The sequence below is a fragment of the Siniperca chuatsi genome, linkage group LG16 (genome assembly GCF_020085105.1).
Source record: "Siniperca chuatsi isolate FFG_IHB_CAS linkage group LG16, ASM2008510v1, whole genome shotgun sequence".
Lineage (NCBI taxonomy): Eukaryota > Metazoa > Chordata > Actinopteri > Centrarchiformes > Sinipercidae > Siniperca > Siniperca chuatsi.
This window is the reverse complement of record NC_058057.1, coordinates 14,190,475-14,203,100: the sequence shown is the minus strand read 5'-3', so window position 1 is coordinate 14,203,100 and position 12,626 is coordinate 14,190,475. Positions and strand designations below refer to the sequence as shown.

General features: G+C 39.3%; 1 protein-coding gene across 3 annotated transcripts; it reads right to left on the bottom strand.

Moving 5' to 3' along the window:
- Positions 1-605: 605 nt before the first annotated feature.
- znf513a (zinc finger protein 513a) lies at positions 606-11,685 on the bottom strand. 3 transcript variants are annotated; one of them, XM_044168060.1, is made up of 5 exons: positions 11,470-11,685; positions 10,350-10,486; positions 6,801-6,935; positions 3,167-3,937; positions 606-3,016 (listed from the first exon to the last, which is right to left on the bottom strand). In XM_044168060.1, the coding sequence occupies exons 2-5, from the start codon at positions 10,387-10,389 to the stop codon at positions 2,073-2,075; spliced, it is 1,890 nt and encodes a 629-aa protein (XP_044023995.1). In that variant the 5' UTR covers positions 10,390-10,486; positions 11,470-11,685; the 3' UTR covers positions 606-2,072. The 3 variants fall into 3 exon arrangements, with proteins under 3 accessions (XP_044023995.1, XP_044023996.1, XP_044023997.1); XM_044168061.1 differs by having other exon boundaries at positions 606-3,010; XM_044168062.1 differs by lacking the exons at positions 10,350-10,486; positions 11,470-11,685 and adding an exon at positions 4,439-5,075.
- Between the last annotated feature and the right edge of the window lie 941 nt (positions 11,686-12,626).

Here is a 12,626-nt window from a genome sequence, read left to right as displayed (position 1 = left end):
TGTGGTTCTCGGTTGTCAGTTAATGGTCCACTTCAGTCATGTTTTCATCATTAAGCATTCTTTATCAGCAGCAGCTTTGGTCCTCGGATTACAATTCACCCTGAGGGGGACTGAATGTCTGTAACAAATTTAATGGTAAATGTCAACATGTATATCTGTTCAATATGTCACTGCAATCCATCCAGTAGATACCCAGATATTTCACTCAGGACCAAAGTGGTGGACTGATTGACAGACCGATATTGCCACCCACAGAGCGCATGTCTAACATTGAGATGTTACTGTATGTATGTGAAAATGCCACTTAGAGATTTGAGAAAAAATTAGATCCAGTCTATTGTTTGACATTCAATGCAATGAATTCCATGTGTTTATTTCAAAATCCTCACTTAAGGCATTTATGAGACACTGCATAAAGACAAAAATGGACACTTGGGGGATGTCAATACTAAACAATAGGTTCAATGCTTCATTCATGTCATGGCAAGTTGGCAACCTGAAAAATATCTCACTTGCATATAATAGTAATTCAAAAGGAGAGTAAACTTAAATCACAGTCCCTATTATTTTTCACAAGGTAATAAATGACACATCACACACTCAAAAAAAATAAAAAATAATTTTATATGTTAAAGTATGCACTTCTAGCAGTGTGTTACAGCCACAGAAAAATAAAACAATTGTTATACACTCACATGCTTACTAATAGTGTCATCTTTTTTTCAAGTAAAAAACAAGAATGGGCTAATTTCACAGTCAATAGTAAACAGTAATCAAAAGGAAGGTGATTAAACAGTCTCCATCAAAAAGACCCAGACTTAACAAATTTAAGTTCTAGAAATTTAAAGATTGATGATATGTAGCATGTACAAGTTTGTGGGGGAGAAAATCCTTTGAACAAGCTCATTTACGATTTATGTTACTCCTGAATCACATAAGAGATGTCAACCAATGCTTTTTTTTCCCCTCCACAACTTAGTCCTAACCCTTCCAAATGCAACTGTGTGTATATATAATTGTGCTTTCTCTTTAACCATACAAACACATCAAGACCGAAGAGGGCCTTTCAAAATGCTTGTGCATGCAATTTTAGTGTGAAAATAACTAGAACAACCAACATTTAGTCTTCAAAATCCCATTTTATAATCCTGAGGGGTATGACGGTATAGTTCAAGACGCTGGAGATTATTTAGTTAGATTAAACACAACCTAATTAATCAATATAGTTTATCAAGGGTAAAACAATTCCAGTACTATTAAATAGCACTTTGCTAGTAGTACATACATTAGTAAATTAATCTGAAGGCATGCCATTACCAGAGCTTGTGCCCCAGTGCAAACAAAGCACAATATTGGCCCTTACAAGGACCCATCTTTACTTAAAGCTGCACTGTGTAGTCTATGTATAACCTTAGCACATATTTCAAATCGAATTCCTTGTTAAGAAAACCTCATGAAGGCTAGTCAGGTAAATGTGATAGATTTTGTTTTTCCTATCCTATCAATAACATTCAAGTTATTTCATGAGATCTTTGGTACAAAACGAAAAGGTTTGACCTAAACTTGTGATACTAACAACTCTGATAAAAAATTGTTGAACTTATAACCTATATAAACTACACAGTGCAGCTCAACAGTTTAGGCAAAAATGTGCACAAGTTCCATGTATTGAGGAGTATTTGGTAGTGTTCTCTGTCCTAGAATGAAGCGCCAGATATGTGTTGTTGTAATATGAGGGAAATGTTAGAATTAACCTAGTGTGGTGTAACATATAGAATGAGACAGTCAACGGACTTCCACAGTAGAGAAAGTCCATTCGTCTTGACACAAACACAGAATAGAAGACAAACTCTGAACATACTCATCCACCTTACTTAATCCAAAAAGGATCAAAATATTCAGAAGAATTGTTTTTCATAATTGTGCAAGATTCTACAAATAAACAATTAGCAGCCTCTGAAGACATCTGACATAAGACAAAGACTGATACACAAACAATATAAAGGCTCTGTGAAAAAAAAAAAAAAAAAAAAAAACAAGTTGCTGGTAGCTTAATTTTGCTGAGTTATATTTTATACAATCTCAAGTTTGTAGCATGAATGTATTGTCTGACCTCCCTCCCTAGACATATACTGCATATCAACCCCTGTTTCTTTTCTGTGAGTTTGACCGCCGACTCCCATCCCTTTCCTTACTTCCTCTTCTTCATCGTTGCCAGTCATCGGAACTTTGACCCAGCCGTCTGTTGCCAGGCCGTGCTTCTTCTGATGTCTCTTGTAATTGTCCCAGTGGCCAGTGGTGTAGCCGCACTCCTGACATTTGTACGGCTTCTCTCCTGTGTGCCGAAGCATGTGCCGCTTCAGGTTCATGCTCTGATTGCAGCTGTAACTGCACACGGCACACTGGAAGGGCTTTGCACCCGAGTGCACCCGCTGGTGGCGCTTCAGGTTGGCCAGGTTCCCGCAGGCGTAATCGCACAAATGGCACTTGTAAGGTTTCTCGCCTGTGTGCACTCTGTGGTGGCGCTTGAGGTTGTCAAAGTGCGCTGAGGCATAGTCGCATTGTGGGCACTTATATGGTTTCTCGCCGCTGTGAGTTTTCATGTGGCGTGCCAAGTGGTTTGGGTAGTGTGTGAGGAAAGGGCAGGCGGCGCAGGTATACACCTTGTCACTGCGCTCACCAGGGCTGTTGGGAGATGAAGAGTCTTTAGTCAGCATTTCAAGGGTACACTTTGCACAAATCTGGGCCGAGGAGCCATCCTCGTCCTCCAGGACAATGCCACACAACCGGCAAGTGAAAGGGAAAAGTGAAGGTGGAAGGGCGGCACCGTCTGCTACGCCCTCTCTGGTCGCCCTGCTGTCACTGCTGCCTGTGCTCTCCATCAAGGGTGGAGGCTGGTGGCCAGGTGCAGGTATGGGTGGTGGTGATGCCCCCTTTAAGCCATCAAAAGCTGATAGGTAGTCATTGTTCTGGGCTCCCAAACTCAGGTTTGAAGTCGGCCTTGCAACTTCTGAAACTTCACAAAAAGATGAGTTGTTATATACTTAATGACTGATCAAAGCTATTAAAATGGTCTATCATGTTTGAAGATTGTGTATCAGGAGTCACAATATATATATAAAAAAAAGTTATGGAGATGATGATGTATGAAGGAAATGATACATACCCTTGGCTGAAGCACCAGACACTTCCTCATTGGGTCTTTGCCCAGTCACATGCCTCTTCAGGCTGTTTTGGCCACTGCCAGGTCGTGGCGGTGCATCTTGTGCCGCCCCTGCAGAGGGCACATGCATGCGCTGGTGCCTCTTGAGGTTGCCAAGGGAACTGCAGGCAAAAGTGCAGCGGTCACATTTGTAAGGTTTTTCCCCAGTGTGAATGCGCAGGTGTCTCTGCAGGTTCACCAGCTGGGCTGAGGCGTAAGTGCACAAGGGGCAGTTAAAGGGCTTCTCCCCGTTGTGTGTCTTCATGTGACGCTTCACATGGTTGGCGTAACGCGAGGAGAAGCCACAGAGGTGACACGAGTGCAGTTTGGGCAATTTGTCCTCAGCTGTCAGTGCTTTGTCACCCATCCCATTTCCCATCCCATCACCATCAAGCTGCAAATGGGATCCTGAGCGAATCCCGCTGATGCTTCCAAACGGTGAACAGAAGTCCGTACTTTTGGCTTCCCTGGAGGCTTTGCAGCACCTAAGGCAGTATGGACCAACTAGGTCAATGCCAGGTCCCAGAGGTTCATCACGGAGCTGTCCGCAGCCCCTGCAGGACAGGTAGGGAGGAAAACTGGGCTCGGACTGGGCTGCTCTGCCCTCGTCTTCCCTACAGTTGTCAGTTGTGTTGTGGGAGTTGTCCGTTTCACTTTCCATGCTGAGCTGGCTGTAGGCAGGGCTCTCCTCATCACCCAGAGGATACACAGAGAAACCGATCTCAGCAGCTACTTCTGAACAGGGAAGACAAACAAGGAAGAAAAGTGTCTAAACACTGCACATGTTTTAGCACCAAGGCCTTCACAATCTACTCTAAGTGTCATTACAAACCATTACAAACCCCACTGAAAAGTGACATGAAATAAAATAACATGCCACAATTTAGGAAATAATAGTTGAAATAAAAGCTATAATGACATAAAAACAATGCTATTTACAATGTTAGTATAAAAATAAGTCATGACTTTTTATTGATTTTATATTACTGAGACTCTTTGAACTTCCATACAAATGAACTAAATTCAGACTGTGTTACAATGAGACATGGTTTAAAAGTGAGATGCCTGAAGGCACACATCCAATTCAAACAGTATCTTCTAATAATGATTGACTCAAAACAACCAGCGATACTGTTACAGATAAGGCTCCTCAATTTCCAGCACACTGAGTAAGACAACTTCAGTACAGAGAATTTCTGTAAAAAAAACAAAACAAAAAAAACATTTGATACTCACAGTGCTACCTGCAAGGTCAACTGTATTTTAGTTGTTGTTATGTCATCTGAGGTTTTCAGACAATAAAAAGACAAAAAAGAAAGACACAGAAGGTTGGAAGAAAAGCTTCTAGACTTCAAGAGATAACACTCTTTGGTGAGTGCTTCTGAAAGCAAACAAGCCAAAAGAAAACCTCCTTCTTTCACAGATGCCGAGGCATGATGTGAGGAAGGCGAGAGTCGAGACTGCCCTTTTATCCTGCCCCATGGAACCCCCTCGTGGATGATTACCAAGCCTAATGATAATGATGATGACTATAATGGTGAGGCTGCTGCCGCTGATGATGATGATAATGATGATGATGATGAGGGTAGATGATGATGATGATGATGAGGGTAGATGATGATGATGATGATGATGGTAGATGATGATGATGAGGGGGAAACAATAATGGCAGTGGGGAAGTGGGAGCAGAGGCAGCAGATGATGATGATGAATAAATGCCCTCTTATAATGGTGTCCTTGATGGTAATGGTCCTACTTTTATGACCATTATATAATAATGGTGTCGCAGCTCCTTTCTCTACTTTTCCATTTTTCAGATCACTCTCTCTGACAGAGCCGTGCTGGGAAATGTGAGCTGGTAGTTCCATTTCTCCTATTGTCGCACAGAGGGGGCAACACTTCATCACTGAGAAACAAACTGTAAAAACCTACGAGTCCTCTTTGTAGTGTGGCCACTTTACAAATGAAGCCACCGCTACATTTCCTTTAGTGGTAAAACCAATCAAATAATTTACATTACAGATTCATTCCATGTTTTCATGGTAATGACAGGGAAGTGAAAATCTCAGCTTATACAAAACATAATGATACTATCGTCCTTTCACCAAGCAAATGTAGTTCAAACTGTGGAGTAAATCGAAATGTACTTTAATGACTGTGTGATCCTCCCATTCCCTTTATTGTATAATCAATAGACACATTTGCCACACATGGGATATGTCTAGAAAATAGACTAATACAAATAATAAACAGAGAGGCGAACATGCAACATTTGAAAACAATGAGACTCTAAAAGAGAAAAACTTGGTTGATAGATAGACTTGCCCTACTTTCAAGTGAATGGACAGGTACAGTATAAAGACAGACAGACAAGCTGACAGGCAGACATCAACAGCACACTGCCTTTTAAAGCTATAATCCTTAAGATTTTAATCAAATCAAACCCTGTTTCTGATACTATTTATGGTCAGCATTTCTTCTGCAAATGCTATTCAATGTATTTACATTCTGTAATTATCTCTATATAGTAATTTTCATAGATAGTGGTGGAGTCCGCCATTCCAGCACTGGATTCAAATTGCTTACCTACACACAAGGAAACAATGCAGCATGTAATCCAGAGTTACTGTTTTTAAATTTTATCTAACTAATATCAGCCTCACTGTTTACTGCTCACTCTCCTAAAGCTGTATCAGAGCTGTATTAAAGGGTAACTACACCCTCAAACTCTACTAGAACCTTCCCTCTCAGCATATTTAAAAAATGCAACAGAGGCGTGAGGGAGCAATGACTGGGTCTAGCCTATTTCGTCATGGCTAGGGAGTGGAGACAGAATTCAGCTGAACCAAACTTTCAAAGCCAAGCAGACACATACAGGATAATTTTGAGTAGAAAAAGCAGTTTTACACACAATGTGTGTTTTTGTTGGAAAAAGCATATGTATTAACAACACATGCCAAGTAGAATCTATGTGATTATGTGTACATTGGAAAAAAAAAAAAAATTAGTGTGAAGTTCCTCTTTAATTTGCTAACCAAACATTTACTATTCCTGCAGCTTCACATTAAAAGCGTTCAACTGGAGAAATACGTGGAGGCTTTTATTGTGAAGCAATCACAGTAAAAGCAATTTTGTCATAAGGTTAGCACTGACCACAACCGATCATCAAAAATGCAAGTACAAAACAAGACAAAACAACGGTAATGTATGTCATTTTTTGTCTGTGGATCAGTTTTAAATATTGCAGGGAAAAATGGAACAAGAAGGAGCAGCCACAGTGAGCTGTTAGATGAAGGGCTGTAGGCGACAGCCTGCACAACTCCAACTCCTTGCGCCGTGTGGAGCATGACAATCAGATCCTGGTTGCAATTACTTTTGACTGACTTGTTTGTTAAAAGAACATGAGTTTGTTTGGCTGTGCTGTAAACAGATACACCAGTTGCTCTTCTGTTATATTTCTGACAAAGTAGCTGCTCAAGCACTTGCTGTTTCCACGGGAACCATGGGTGTCGCCAAATCAACCAGGACTTAAATATTCAGGATTATAACTTTAAATACTTAATTATAAAAAAAATAATAAAAAAATGTGATTACAAACCTGAGAACTTTTCCAGGCCTAGAATCTTGTTGTCATGATCAGGATCACCAAACTCAAGGTCTTGTCCTAGAAGGAAGTCTGTGTCTAAGGTGAGGTTTCCCGGAGCTTCAATGGCTACACCATCTTCAGAATCCACTGCAATCATAGAAAGGAGCAAATAAACAGCATTTGATGACTACTGACATTTTTACCTAAGGGTTCGGTTTTAATCAATTTGCATGAATATTTCACTGTTACAGGCAAACCCTCAAGGCACTGACACATAAAGCAGAGAGAATTTCAGAGAAACTCTGAGTTTCACAGTATGAACTAGTAGGGCTGGGCGATATATCGATATAAAAAAATATATCGATATATTTTTAGACGCGATAGGGAATTAGACCATATCGCATATATCGATATAGTTCAAATTTGCGCTGCTCCCCGCGCCACCGCCCCTCCTCTTCGAGGGGGGCAGGCACAGAGCCACTCTTCAACAAACATGGAGGAAGCAACTACGTCTGCGGAGCGCGCGGAGGAATTGGTTAGTAAAAGAAAAAGCAGTGGCTCAGTAATTTGGAGATGGTTCGGATTCAAAGTATCAGATGAGCAACAACATCACGTTATTTGTAGGGAGTGCAATAAACAAGTTACAGCCAGGGGTGGAAGCACTACAAATCTTTTTCACCACCTAAAACAGTGGCACAAACTGCAGTACGAAGAGTCTTTGAAACTGCGCGCTGCAGAAGCCACAGCCGCAAGCCATCGACAACCTGAAAAAGCTCCAGCCCCGAAACAAAGCTCACTGCAAACTTCATTTTCCCGCAGTGTGCCTTATGAAAAGAAAAGTGTCAAGTGGTGTACTATAACTAAAGCGGTGTCCTATCACATTGCTAAAGATATGGGCCCCTTTGCAACTGTGGAACAAGTCGGATTCCAAAAGATACTGAAAACTATGGACCCGAGATATGAGCTTCCCAGTCGCAACTACTTTGCACGAGAAGCACTGCCACAAATGTACACTGAAATCAGACAGAGCCTTGCTGACCGGCTCGCTAACATGACCCATTTTGCGTTGACCAGCGATATGTGGTCGAGCAGGACGTGTGAGCCTTACATGAGCGTGACAGTTCACTTCATTCAAGACTGGGAGATGAAAACAGCGTGTCTGCAAACAAGTTATTTCCCCCAGGATCACACCGGTGAGCACATAGCTGAGGCCCTGCAGGACGCAATTGCAAGCTGGAAACTCCAAGAAAAGTATCTGGTTGCTATAACAACCGACAACGGGAGCAACATCGTCAAAGCGGTTGAGCTGAACGAGTGGCTGAGGATGCAGTGCTTCGGTCACAGATTGCACTTGGCTATTGGTGAGTGCAGTGTTGTAAGGAGTATTCAGATATTTTACTTTAATCAAAAACATTAAAATGTTAGTTTTTCCTCATTTTCCTTTCCTTCCTGTCCTATTGTTATACAGTATTTATTTTTACATTTTATTGTTATTTGAACAGCTGAGCATTTAATTATGAACCAGGTGAAAAAAACTGTTTACTATTTATTCATTTGATTTTGCAACTGTTCACTGAAATGGCTGGTTTCAATAAAACTACTTGTGACATCATATTTGGCTTTGACTTTGACTGAACATTTGCTCTCACTTTGCGGAAAAAATATCGGGATATATATCGTATATTGATATTCAGCCTAAATATATCGGAATATGACTTTTTGTCCATATCGCCCAGCCCTATGAACTAGAATTGTTGGCAGCCTGATGGAGAAATCATATAGGCAAATAACTGTTTTATTGCCCCTAAGGAAATATTAATAGTTACAATCATAATCAAGTCAGCAGCAAAACCTTATTGGCATACCTACATTTTTGTTTATATGTCTACTTATAAATAGAAATCACCATCTTGATGTCTTAGTCTAAAATAAGAAACTATTACAGATGAAGGACTCATTATGAACATTAAGCTTGGCTGAACGAGGCGGATGGTATTACCTTCAACCAAGTGAATATTACTTTTTCAGTATACATGTTGGTTCTGAGGATTTAAGAAAGCTTTATGAAATAATAAATTGTGCAAAAAATAAATCAAATCATAATTTTACAGATATGCCAAAAAACTAAACGCATCAGCTCTTCTTATTTTGCAACAACAGCTTTTGGCATCCCTCGTGCCATACCATCGATTGTTTGGTCCACTGCTGTGGCTATAAAAGTAAAAAGTCCGACATAATCTAGGAAGAAAATTTTATTTACTACCCTACAGTGTACAAACAGCATTTTATAAACAACAAATGAACTGCTAACAGTTGACAGATGGAGCTCTTTTACTGCAGTTACAGCTAATGATGCCTGAAATTCTAACCTGGTCTCTCAAGCTTGATGGCATCCAAACAACTATCACACAGCTGTCACTATTCAGAACTAACTACCATCAGGCCAATTCAAGGGCATCATGCTCATCAGCCCTTGTTGGAAAACCCTTACGAAACAGCATCATGCTACCATCTACTGGTTGTTTTAGTGTTTCACATGATGACAATAATCTATCAAGACTGTGTGGGACGTTTCTCTTTTTCCACAGAGCCACATCTCAAATTAGATTAATAGATATTGAATAGGTGCAAACAAAAACAATCTTGTAGGATATGCTGGTAAGGTGAATGGAAATATTGGACTGTAAAAGAGCCACAGTACAGCAAACCCTTGGATGTATTATTACTGCATGACAATAAACATTATTTTTGGTGTTTTAAGTACATACTGATCAATACCGAGTAATGGATAACCTAGCATTTTCCAGGTTGTGAATTTATGGTGTTGACATTACCTATTGACCACCCCTGAAATACTTGTATATACTTATAATACAAAATCACAAATTCCTGTCCTTTTCTATGCATAACAGATGGTAACATCAATTAGTAGTGGCAGCCTCTCTTTAGCTATGTATGTTGTAACGATTACATTTGTGTGAGTGTAGGGAGATGAAGAAGTTGTTAAAACAAATACTATCCTACTGCTAATTGGCAACATTAACATCTAGAGGGGTGCATGGTTTGAGAAATTAGTTAAGGCTACATTTTGTTAGCATGCGTGGTATCAGCAGCATATGAACTGTGCACGTAACAGCTTAAACTCTGTATGAAGCAGCTAATTACTAACATGATATCATTCATTTCATTCTGAATCAGATACTACACAGAATGCAACACATTGAAGAAAAGTTGAATTTGCTCGTACATTCCTCAGTCATTCTAACGAATGCAGGATATGACATTAGATTGAACTGCATTACTAGTTACAGTACTGTGGGTCAGTATGATTGATGTGAAACATTTCAAGTACTTAAACAGCAACGTCTGGTTTCCAGATGTGAGCAGAGAAAGAAGGCACAGTTGTAAACGACCGGGTCAATATTCACAGGGATTTCATTTGAAACCTGTCAAGCCTAAGTTACTGTACATTGTTAAAATAAAGATGTGAAAAACAATTTCCGGCATGTACCTCAGCTACACATCAACTTTTCAAAGTTAAAAAGATCACCGAATACCTACACTTGACTGGCTGTGGATTCTGTTGTTTTTTTCTTGGCATCTTCCAGTCAGCCTCTCTCTTTTTTGCAGCGTCTTCTTGCAGACTTCCACAACCATCAGCTCATTCTCATCCGTTTGGAAGATATTCTTCAGTATTTCTATAGATGCAAGACAGAGTCAATTAAGATAAATTAGTTACGATTGTTTTTGTTTAATTGTTTGGTCTATAAAATGTAAAAAAAAAAAAATGTTTTAAATGTCCTAAATCCCAAGGTGACATCTTCAAATTGACCAACAGTCCAAAACCCATACAGACACATTTTATTATCATAGAAAACCAAAGAATATTCACATTTGAGAAGCTTGGACCAGTGAATTTGTGGCATTTTTTTTAAATTTAAGTTACTCCTTGAGCTGAACAACAGAGTGACAAGTCTGTAGTGAACAGCGATGTTGTCATCAAAGCAAATACTAATACTGTTCATACACAGTACATAGCAGCTACCTTAGTCATTTTACTGTAACACAGGTAGCTTTTCTAGCTACTTCATGTCTGTTAAGCCCTGTATTTAAATAAAACTGCTAACTATAAATGCTATGAACCCGTGAAGAAGTCTTACTGCAGTGTATCTATCATCTTCAGCAAATCTATTATGTCCTAATGAAGCCAGATGGAGGATATTACACTGTGTAGTTAATAAATCTCTCTCTTAAAGGTCGCTTACATTACAGGACACAGATGCCATTTGAGTGTATTGTCTGGACGTGTGCTGCTGTATTTACACTGTAAATAAACCCAAAATCCACTATTAAGTAGCTAGCCATCAACCTACTTTAGTAAAATGGCTAACACATCATCGTTAGCTCTGGTACTGCAATCCGACAGAGAGCAAGCAAGCGAGTCTAAACTGAAACATGTCCTCAAATAGCATACAGCTAGCTAATGTTGTCACTCTACAACAGGAAATGTCAACAATATTTGGGAAAATTGACGGTGCGAATTCTAATGAGTGTCTAAACAAAACGCGTCCTCATCAGCACGTAGTAATGACTGACAAGTGCCATCTTCAGTAAATATTAGCCGTGGCTAAACAAGTTAAACTACAGCTAAATTAGCCGAGTAGCTATCAAGCTAACTTACCTAGAAAACGTAAATATTCCTGACGATTGAGATGGTTTTTATCGTCGGTATAAACGCCATTAGATGTAAAATGTTTTTCCTCAAATGTACAACGTCTGGAGATCCGCCATTTCTTCATGAGCTGCGGTGACAAAGAAAGGCAATTAATGGTATTTTTCATAACTTAATTGATTTTCTGATTCGCCTGAGATCCAGCAGCAGCAACAACAATGAAGCTTCCGGCCTGAATCCTTCAGAATAAAAGCGACATCGGCACTAATTTTAACTCAAAACTTAAATGTAGCACAAAACTGCACACATTATAGAGTTAATACTCATTGAACGTTACTTTATTCTTACAGCGTAATTTAATCTGTAAGAAGAAAACCATACAAAGTCAGCCTTACACTGTATAATGAGGTGATTTTATGATTTGAACAATATAATTGGACTCTTGCATAATGTTTAGTGCCATTAATTAGTATTTTGTGTTTCAGTGGTCTAAAAAGAATTGGATGCAAAATCTAAATATCAAACATATACATAATGTACTGCAAATATACAAGGTATAGTAGCAATGCAGCTGTACAATTGAGCACTTGCTGGTATACTGATATTGCTGGTATATAAAATAGGCCACATACATTCACTTGATTTGCCTGATATCCAACAATCCAATCCAAAACAATTTTGTCAGTATTGCTCAGGCAGATTATTTAAATTTAAACATTTCTTAGTATTTAATTCCAAGATGTGGTATCTCCAGTACCTCTAGGGTTAAAATATTACCCTAATTTGTGGCAGTCATTAGTCTGAAATTTTATTTAATTTATATGACTATTGATTACAAAACTACAGTATTATGAAACAATCTTTTAAATTGTTATAGAATAAAAATTCTTTGCTTTTATTCTGAAGGCCAGAGGCGCATACCGGACGTGTTACTGTTGCTAGCGGGATGCATCTTGATTTCATTGTACAGCCATCTCTCTTCCGTTCAGTGAGGTATTTCCGCTTCCGAAAATAATTTCCGGTTGCTATACCTCACTGAATCATTGTAGTTGTAGTTCTTACGTATATAGTAGCTGAAATATCCATATTATGATCATCTTGACTGAATTATTCTACAGTTCTGGGCCTGTGTGTCTGTTATTTAAATATAATTTTGCCAGTCCTAC